At 44.3% G+C, this 10,385-nt stretch overlaps 1 protein-coding gene across 2 annotated transcripts; it reads left to right on the forward strand.

Annotated features, from left to right (window-relative positions):
* Positions 1–45: 45 nt before the first annotated feature.
* Positions 46–10,271, forward strand: LOC144125218 (HCLS1-associated protein X-1-like). 2 transcript variants are annotated; one of them, XM_077658429.1, is made up of 7 exons: positions 46–184; positions 300–454; positions 519–631; positions 830–944; positions 3,315–3,457; positions 7,898–8,051; positions 9,060–10,271. In XM_077658429.1, exons 1-7 carry the CDS (start codon positions 126–128, stop codon positions 9,185–9,187), a joined length of 867 nt encoding a protein of 288 aa, XP_077514555.1. In that variant the 5' UTR covers positions 46–125; the 3' UTR covers positions 9,188–10,271. The 2 variants fall into 2 exon arrangements, with proteins under 2 accessions (XP_077514555.1, XP_077514556.1); XM_077658430.1 differs by having other exon boundaries at positions 300–424.
* Positions 10,272–10,385: the final 114 nt, after the last annotated feature.

Genomic DNA, 10,385 nt, shown 5'->3' on the forward strand with positions numbered 1-10,385 from the left:
CGTCTTGTGCCTGTTTTTTTAATGATTGTTGGTGTCCTTCAAAATCTATGTCGCCAAGTCATCACCGTTGATACGACAAAAGAAGCCCTCACTAGTTTTGGTAGCTTGATGAACGCCTGAAAGCCATGAACCTGCACGAGTTCTTTCGATCCTTCATGGGATTTCCATCGCGCAGAGATCCGAGGTAAGTTGCTCGCATATGTGAACTGGCAGCTGGTGGTGCCTTGACAGCGTATGCGCAGCAAAGAGCACAAACAATCAAGAAAGAGGTAGATGATCGCCTATCAACTTTTGCGCAGTTTTGGAGAGCCGCCGTACCGAGATGATGGTGCGTTCGGAAGCGATGACAACCCATACGAAGGCTCTTTGTTTGGCGATCCGTGGGATATGTTCCGACACCTCGACAGCGTCTTCCGTAGTTTCGGTCTGACTGAGTTTCCTCCGTTTTCACACGGTCTGTACCTTTCGAACCCGCACCAGAAAGCAGCCGTGTGACTGTCACTTCCGCAATGACGCAGGCGCCGACGTACCCGCTATCGAAGGACCAGATCGGAATGAGCCAGGTCATCTGCGAGACCGCATGCTGAAAGTTCCAGACTACAGTGAGCCATTCCAAAGAAGCCCCGACATGGTGAGGATTGAGCTGGTGCAGTTTGGCTGTCCACCATGGTTGCAAGTCATTACGTCAGTGCGCAACACCACAAAGTTGATAAGTTTTAAAGCAGATGTGGAATCTGCAGGTATTGCGTCGAGATGAACCTGTTCGAACCAATACGTGCCCCAGCACATTCGGAAAACATTAAAAGCCTAATTGAAATTATTTTTCCAGTTTCCACACTTTCCCCCCGGTCCTCTTCACCCTGAAGAAAGTCCATGTTTCCAAATGCCGCCATTCTGCCCTGGACCACCTCCCCAACCAGAGGAGACTCCATGCAGGGACATGGGTGAGAAATGAATTGATGATGTGACTGACAAAGTAATAAGTGTGAGTGACAGTGACAGAGTGAAGTACTTTATTTAAGTATCTCGGAAAAGAGCTGGGCTCCCAACATGGCAGATAAATTCATTACCAAATGCCATCTTTTATAGTCACTGGTTTGAACGACGAAGCCACTTGGCTTGGATTGGAGGGTGTAGTATGCCACTGGTTGGGCATTTCATTTAAGCAGCCTGGCGCTGTGGCTCAGTGGCTATGGTGTTTATTTGATGAGGCCAAGGTAGTGCGATCAAATTTTGGCCATGGCAGCTGCATTTCAATAGAGGCGAAATGCAAATCGCCCATGTGCTGTGCCACACGCTAAAGAATGCCAGATGGTAGAAATTAATCCGGAGCTCTCTACTGCAGCGTCTCTCATGCCCATGTTGTAGCTGCTGACGTTAAACCCCACACACCACTGCACTTAGTACCAAACTACTCGGAACCACAAGAATAATAATGCAACCCAAGAACAACCTAAGAGCAAATTTGACTTGGTGCTCAAGATACTTGAATTTGATTACTATTTTTGTAGTCTCTTCAGCTGTGTGACTTTTGAGAATATTGGACAAACTTTCCTCCACTCCATCCCACGAGCTCTTACAGCTGAGTGGAACCTACATGGGCGAGACAATTGCTTTGATACATGTGCTGTCCTGATATGCTCGCAAGCAGTATACACACTTCTTAAGGCAGTTGCCTCGATGGTTTCTACTCCAGTGCAAGAACATGCGAGATGGAGTATAGATCTTGACATGCCCCAGGCTTGTGAATAGCTGGTTTTGGAAAGCATGTCACAGCGTTCGAAGATGACAGCAGCTGTGGTGGTGTGTTTATTTTGCTGGGGATGCCTGCATAACAGGTGCAGTTCATGCCAGTAATCTACTCGCTGCATGATAGCTGCGCAAAGCAATATGAATATAATGCACAAATGCGAAAAAATTGCCATTTGCAAATTTGTATTACCGTTACGTCTTCGACAGCTCATTCATGTATGTTACGCCGGGCAGACAGTTCACACCCGTCACTTGATATAATTTCCGTCATGCCGTGAACATAATTCGTATCAAAAAGTTTCATGACATTAGTTACACTTCCCCTTCGAAATAATCCTTTGACATCATTTATAGGCTATCCCGCAGCTATCAGCAGCAGACCACCACTGACAGACGCCATTCTTTCGGGCTCTCTCTAATAATATCCGTGGTCGTGACCGGAGTTGTACTTAATTGATTACTCGTAATTACATTGCTGTGTAGTAATTTTGTGTTCATGATTACTTTTTCAGATGGTAACATTTCGGGTAATTCAGTTATTGTTTTTCTGTAATCGATTACCGGTAATTAATTACTTCTTTGCAAAAGAGGCTACCGGGGGGAAGCGTCTGTGACGATGGGATCGTGACAAATAGTACGGCCGTTCATGAAGGTGCGCATGGCCACCTGACGTGTTGTGCTTTCCGCGGTATTCGATCCTCGTGTAGCTGGTGCCATCTATGGATGCTTCTCTCAATACGTCGTGCCCAGCTAATTCGTTGTAATGAAAAAAAAACAGCTTTTTCCTTGAACTGTTAGAAATAGTGCAACGATGGCGTGGGCAGTGAGAAGGAATACTTACAAGACTGGCACTGGCTACCAGCAGATTCATTTAGCTTCAAAGGGACACATTTTATAGCTACATCCGTCGCCCGAGCGCAACATCTATCGATGATCAAGCGATGACCTATATTTCTCCATGCTGTCATTGTTACTAACAGCACACACCACAGTTCTATACAGCAAAAAACAAAAAAATTGATATAAAACTGGCTTATAACGTGGAATAAACTACAAATAACTTGTGTTTATCAACGCAGAATCGTATATCTCTTAGCCAGGCTGCATGAAAAGAGAAAATGGAAAAAGGTGAAAACAAGGAACCAGTGTAGACAGTTAAAACCATTCATAGCAAAGCAGTGTCAAAAATGAAAAAGGCGATACCGGTCAAAGGGTAACCAAGGCATATGAAAATTGCAGAAAAGACTGCAGGAATCACCTTCCACAAAAAGGAAAGAGGTGCCGTAGTGGAGGGCTCTGGAATAATTTTGACCACCTGGGGATCTTTAACGTGCTCTGACTGACATTGCACAGCAGGGGCGCCTTTTGTGTTTGCCTCCATTGAAAGGCGGCCCCCGTGGCGGCCAGGTTTGAACCCAGAATTCACATGTGGCATTGCGAGAGAAAGGGAACACTTTGAAGGGATAGGCAGAGGAATTGGCCGGTGGCAGATTGTTGTAGCCTGCTATACATTTGGGGAACGGCACCGTGAGCCTTGTGGGGATACCTGTACGACTTTGCAGACCTGGATGAGCACGTGGCTAGGAGCGGCCTGGGCAGCCTGTTTGCCCCCGTCCCCTTCGAGGCACCACCACAGCCTGCTCCTCCTCCTGGCTGGTGGGGAGGGAGTAGCAGCTCGGTGCACACCTTCTCTTCGCACAACGGAGTAAGTGGAGGGGCAGGATATGGGGCTGACGAATACTGGGGCACTGGCCGTTGTTTGACACTTCTGCTTTGGAGTCTGCAAGCGTTTTCATGTTCAATAAAAGCAAAAGTAAGAGGAGTACCGTGATGTGTTCTGACATGCAGTGAAGGTTAGGCGGCGTCATGTGCCTGTAAACAGCCTAGCTACTTGTGTGCGCATGCTCAAACACGACATACTTCTTTAAGTTCTGTAGGATTGCATGCTGTTTCTGATGTAAGTGCAAGAACTGCGTGTACTTTTGATACCACTAGCATATGTGTTCGCATAGGTAATAGTGACAGAACACTGCTTTTACTCATGGCTCGAAGATCGGTTGGAAAAAAGTGAAGGAAGTGAGTAGCATTACTAGCAACTATCCCTAGTTCAGGACATATCTTGAAATGTTTTCGAAGGCAACTTCTGCACTGAAAGAGTGCGTAAATTCAAGCGAAAGTCTGTGTGCCGTCTTTAGTGTCAGCGCAGTCCTCACGTTGCACTGTGCATTATAGAGGGCATTGGCATGTGCATGTAGCAAGAAATTTCGTAGGGGCTAGTCTTGCTGGTGAACATACAGTGCGCAAATCCATCACAGTGGGAAGGTGAAATCCGTGGCAGAGCAAAAAGGCTGAAGTCTTGTGCCTCGAACACCCACGACCCAGGCGCTGCTTTGTATTCTTTTGGAATAACATTTCTTTGACAGTGCCTCAAAATTGCGAGTTATTTGCAAGACTTTGAATAAAGGTTTTTCTGGGAGTGTTGCAGTTCCCAAGAATAATTTTATCCAAGTCGAAAATTGTGTATTCGAGGCAAGCATTTTTATACTAGAGAAGCAAGCATTTGATTCCTAATTAGCATGGTAGGGAAATTCTGCATAGGTCTGGCAAGAGCATGTGATGATTCGGAATTAGCAGGGAAACAAATGTTCAAACCAAAAGTAAAGTAGCGCTCATGTTTTGCAACTATGCTGAAAGACGAGCTCTTGTACGACTCACCAATCCGGTCCTTGGAGCAAGACTGTGCCTCATGAGCATATAAAGGTGGCCACATGACCCTTTGCGCCAACTGAAAGCTATTGCGATTAAATAATCTGATCTGTGTTGGTCAGGAAAAGCAAGCAATGGGGTGTATTCTGTTAAAGGGGGGATGCTAAGCTGAAGTGTCAACTTTTGAACTGCTGTGCCAATTTTGATAAAAATTTTGGAGTGGCTTAGCTTCTTGTCGTTAGACTGTTTTCTAAATTTAATTACCATAGCCTGGAAAGCAAAAAAACGCGTAGCTGTCATTTAGAGCAATTAGGTCTGTCAGCTTAGGAAAACTCATTTCAAAAATGATGATATACTAATTGTTTGTGATTAGATGCCCTCTGGGTGGTTTATACTGCAAGATAAGGGCAGTCGCATGTTTTTTTGTGCCATTTCTGTAAAAATGTCATCACCTCAAAAATGAAGTTTATTTTGTAGAGATAGCTACATTACGCTAGCATTTCGAGCCTTCAGCGTGGCGGCGCCATGGCTGGTCACATGGTGTCGGCAAAACAGAGTGAGGGGGTAGTGGAGAGGAGGGAGAGATTGAATCCACGTCCAGGGACGAAGATGAAGGAATGCCCAGCGAAACGGAGCAGCGAAAGATTGACTTTGCAGTTCAACCAAGCAAGTTCCACTCGGCCAGCTGTAGCTATCTGGTCTCTCCAGTTTTAACCAGAGCTAAACCACAGCCATTTTTTTCTATTGTCATTATACAGGGTGTTTTACCTAAGACTACAAAATCTTGAAGAATAGGCTTTTTGAGTTAGAAGAGCTTTTTTTTTTTTTTGGCATAGCATTGTCAGCGATGTAATACATCAGAATACAGCGAAAACCTGCTAACTATCAAGATGGTTAACTAGTATGGCATAGCTAACCTTTTAACTATTACTGTCAGGCTCCTTAATTATTGAGAGGCGTGTAGCCCACTGCAAGTAATATCTATATCAGTTTTAGAATTTTGGAAACGCGGTTATCCTAGGCACTGTGGCCCAAGAAATTTTGGCTATTTTGATGAGTTACATGCACTGGAGAGGTTGCTTTGCGTGCAAGCTTCTTGAAAGTGCATGTATTTTCGTGCAATGTAGCCAGAATTTGTTGGGCCACAGCACTAATTTTAACCGAGTTTTCAAAATTCTAAAAACTGATATGGATATTATTTACTGCAGCGATGGCCAAGTGGTTGAGCATCCGTCTCGCATGCGGGAGGTGCGGGGTTCGGTCCCCAGTGTCGCCGGGTGCCCACCGGTGATACAATGGGTACAAGCTTTCCCCTGGTCTGGTGCTCGACTTCTTTAGGGTGAAATGCTTGGGAAATGGGTCTTTGACCCCACTTTGAGAAATGAAAAACACCTTGTGCCATGCCGCTCTTAGGCCATAGATGACCTTGCGTCATAAAAATCCATAATCATCATCATGATATGGATATTACTTACAGTGGGCCACACGCCTCTCCATAAATAAGGAGCCTGATAGTAAGAGCTAAAAACTTAGCTATTCTATATTAGTTGAACAGCTTGCTAGTTAGCAGGTTTTGGCTGTATTCTGATGCACTACACTGCGGAAAAAAGTGCTCTTATAACTCAAAAAGCCTATTTTTAAAAATTGCGTAAAATCTTAGATGAAACTTTGTGTATGTCAGACATCTGATAATTTTTTGGTGTTAGGAAAAATTTAAGGATCAAAAAAGTACCTCATCTTGTTCCTGACAAAATTTGAGCCTAGCAACCCACCTTGAAAGCAGCTTATCACGAAACAGTTTGGAAACAATAGTTTTCGTAACGTTTTTTTTTTTTTCCAAAGAGTGCAAACTCTGAAAAATAGGTTTAAAGATTTAAGTGCGTGCTATTTAATTTTATGGCCAAAAATAATTAAAGTGCCCTGCTGCATAGGCTTGCCTCTCCTCTTCCAACCCGACACTGCTGTGCAGCGATTGCATCAAGTATTCTCCTTTTTTCAGCTTTAGAGCTGCCCACTGCTCTTGTCTACGCTCGTGGAATGCTTTCTTTGGCTGCTTGGTTAGCTTGAAAGATAAACAAATAACCAGCTTCAAATAGAGTCAACCAAGGTCTGGCTCAGCAAGACTCCAAGTGACACGAAAACAGGATTGGTAGGTCATGTGCTGTATTTCCGCCTATCCAAACTTCTGTTTCGGTTTGCTAGCATATCTGCAGTTTCCACGACCAAAAATATGCATTTTTTGTAGCGAAAGCTACATTACGCACAAGTCTTGCTGTTTCGCCGTGGCCGCACCGTGACCTTGAGCCGTTGCCCAGCAACCGCCGCGCCATCTGGCGTGATGTTACAGGAGGAGCCGGTGCCGCAGCGCGCCGGCGAAACCGAGTTGCAACAGCTGTGCACGTGCGCCGTGGGAGGAGGTGGGTTGGTGCAGCTGTACATATATAGAAGGCGGCTCGGTGGAGCCGTCGGTAGATATGGATAGTGAGTCGGAGAGACAAAGAAGCCAGTCTTCTTCGTCAGAATGAAATCAAGAGGAAGCAGTGAGCCGAGGAGACGGAGGAACAACGAGCCGTATGCCTCGAGAAGCGTCGTAAGGACGACGCGGCCAGGCAAGGGGCATGTATGGACTCGGAGGGTGCTTCATTGTCTAGTTCGGCGTGTCGGGTCAAAGGCAGGGCTCTACGACGGAACGAAGGCAACAGACAGCAGCGAGCAGAGGAGACAGAGTAAGAGCGTGCTGAGCGTCTCGAAAAGAGACGGAAGAGTGACGTGGCTAGGAAAACGTGCTTACCTACTGAAGTCGACGATGGTGAAGTGCAACAGTCCAGTCTTTAATGTAGCCGCAATTACACGCAACGGGGGGATAACAACCAAAGCTAAACATTGGACATAGCCAGAGAGAAACCAAGCTAAACGACATGGTGTAATCAAGTTTAACCGTACCTCTCGCTACGTATGTCCTGGCCTAGCTGAGCTAAGCCACTGCCATTTTTTTTAGTTTTTCTTTAGTGGTTTGGTGTACACTGACAGGTCTCCCACGACTAGAAAGCGTAGAAAACAAACTTTCCAATGTGGACCTTCACTTCGCGTTCGGTTTCTTGACACTCTACAGCCGGGTCTTCATAGGCGCTTTCGACAGCGAACGCACACCACTGACTCGTGAAAATGATTATTTTCTTTTCTACTGCGAAGGTAGCAACCAAACTTGGTGAGAAGTTTTATGAAATCAAGAATCCAAAGCGAGAAATTTTGAAGATTTTTTTTTGTGTGTGAAAACCGTGATTTTAGCTCCACGTTCCCCCTTAACCTGGAACTCATGTTTGTGATGCGGGACCATATAAAACTCATATGTGCTGCAATTTAGCTTTGCTGTTGGGCTGCTAGGCCAGTGCAAAATGAGTGACGTTTCATTCATGTCTTTGTGCGCTTTTTCTCGCAGAAGATTCAAGAGCGCACTGTTATGAGGGATGCTCAGGGCAATGAGGAGGTGACAGTGCGTCGCAGCTTGGGCGACCGGTCCATGACTGTTCGCACCATCACAAGACCAGATGGAGTTACAGAGACTCAAGAACAGTACATAAACATGGATGAAGGCAAGTTGCATTTTGCACACATACGTGCACTGCTTTAAAGGATTTGACAAGTACAGGCAGAAATGATCAGTGAAGATCAGTCAAGTTTTTCATGTCCGACAGTAACTTCCAGTGTGTGCCATGCGCTTGTCACTGCATGTCTTAAAAGATTTTTGTGATAAAATTTGGTGATCTCGAAATCTGGCACATGAAAATTGAAAAACAAAAAGTGCCAGCTGTTTGCATCACCTTATGGCATGCCACAAATCGTGCTAAGAACCAGCATTTTTGCACTATAGTAGGACAACTTAAAAAAACAGCAGTTAACACTGGGCCATGGTCCGCAGAGTCTTGTATTACTTTGTTAGCTAATCACAACAGTAAACGAAATCAGCTTTTTAATGTTTGACATTATTAAATGAGCCAATTATCAAAACTTTATACCTTCTGATCATTTTCTTGTGGTTGACTTTTTGTTTAGGTAACAAGAAAAGTTTCAATTAAACAGCAGGCGAATTTTTTGTTGTGGAGGAATTCTGTGCGACGGCCTTGAATGTGGGCGGAGCTTCACAGCAAACATAAGTTGTATCTGGCTATAGAATGCTGCAATACAATCCTTAGCCACTGCTCTGTACTTAATTCAGTTCTGGCCAATGATACTGATGGAATGACAGGACAATATTTCAAGCATTTTCAAGAGATGTGTGTTGCAGCATAATATAATCTGAATAAATAAAATAGCAAAGAGAAATAGGTGAAGAGAAAATGCTGAATTTGGCAATTTTGTTTTCTTGGATGTGTACATTTATAGACACAAGGACTGCAGTTTTTTTTTTTTTGCCACCTATGTTTTCTGAATGTGCACAAGTCCCGCAAAACAAAGTTGCCACCATCTGTAGTGAGTTGTTGAGCCATGTCAGCTTGTCTGTACAGCAAAGTGTTTGCGGTAACAAAGGTGAAAGTGCTGCTGTGATGCAAGTTGGCCAACAATGTAGTACGTGTCTCGTTTTTTTTTTTCTCCAACCACAGGTGATAAGGCATCATTTGAGCAGATGTGGCAGGGCTCGTCTGCTGCTTCCCCACCTGATCACAAGGCAACCGACGGGGCCATATTCCGCCGACTGTTTGGCTTTCTTCCATCTAGCAAGTCGCAATAGGCAGCCGTTTGCACGCTTCAAGTCACATGCCAACATGGCCCCATGGGAAGAAGTCACAATGCTGTTTTGGTGTGCCAGATTATTTGACTTCGTGTTAAACACGATGAAAGAGAAGGTGGACACAAATGAGATGGCACTGCTGCTAGTTTTGTCTTGCCTTTGCATCTCCATTTGCACATATTTTTGCATAAAAAAAAAGCAAAGCTGTGACACAAAATTAAAAAAAGAGAAATTTCTATAAAGAGAAGTCTTGCAAAACAATTTGTACTTGCTGTACAAGTGTTGGAACTTTAGTCATGTGGTCATGGAAATGCACTGAAGCAGGTTCCTTGGGTTTTTCTGCTATCGGATGTATTATGGCTGAATGACGCAATTCTTACTGTGCCTGCCAAATTCCTGCGTAAGGAAATGAAAAACCGGTGTTACCTCTCCGTTTAAGATTTTGAGGCACCATATCAAGCCTCTTTAACACGAAGGACGGTCCCATAGAGCCAGCTCTTGATTTGGGCTTGCGGTACCAGAGGATGAAATGCATGCAAATGGGTTGTTAATGTTCTGAATTGTGGTTTGTTGGTGACTAAGTTAGTGCTCGTTTCCATAGCTTCAGCCTTATTCTGCGACATTCTGTATTAGTGGAGAACATTGTAAGTACTAGTCACAATTTTTTTTCTGAAACCAACCTATTGTGTATCCTCTTTCCTTTGTCAGTTTTATTGTTAGGGAAAATGCACTCACTGTGATATGCTCTTCTGTGCAATGTACTTCACTGGTGCCTGTAGCCTTTGGTTCAAGAGGCCAATACTAGTAGGCTGCAAGCTATTTTTGGTAAAATTTTATCTCGTTCCTTCTCTCTTGTTTTGCATTTACTAACACTTGTCAGCTGTCCCCTTGTAAGTGAGGGGTCTCTTGCAGCTACAGCTTTTTGTGTGCCTTTCGTACTTGAAATCATTAATATCTCTTTCTGCTTTGTGTTTTCTTATAATGCAGTTATTTCTTGGGAATGTCATACCAGTGGTGGTGGCAGTACTGTTCACCAGAACAGTTTTTGTACCATGCTTTCTATGCTAATAAAGAGTTTGTTGTCTCCTCTCTGTCTCAGTGAACTCTCGGTCGTTTTGTGTCAGCAGATTATATATTGAGGCAAATTTTTTTATCTGGCAAAGCACGGATATTGAAGGAGGTTAAACTAATTGTAGTA

Source organism: Amblyomma americanum, chromosome 3 (assembly GCF_052857255.1).
Source record: "Amblyomma americanum isolate KBUSLIRL-KWMA chromosome 3, ASM5285725v1, whole genome shotgun sequence".
Lineage (NCBI taxonomy): Eukaryota > Metazoa > Arthropoda > Arachnida > Ixodida > Ixodidae > Amblyomma > Amblyomma americanum.

Excerpts from the sequence above, each read along its gene's own strand:
- LOC144125218 (XM_077658429.1), top strand. The coding sequence starts at position 126 with ATGAACCTGCACGAGTTCTTTCGATCCTTCATGGGATTTCCATCGCGC. Across the intron at positions 455-518 it reads GTTTCCTCCGTTTTCACACG|GCGCCGACGTACCCGCTATC; the intron begins GTCTGTACCTTT and ends GCAATGACGCAG. Across the intron at positions 632-829 it reads TCCAAAGAAGCCCCGACATG|TTTCCACACTTTCCCCCCGG; the intron begins GTGAGGATTGAG and ends TTATTTTTCCAG.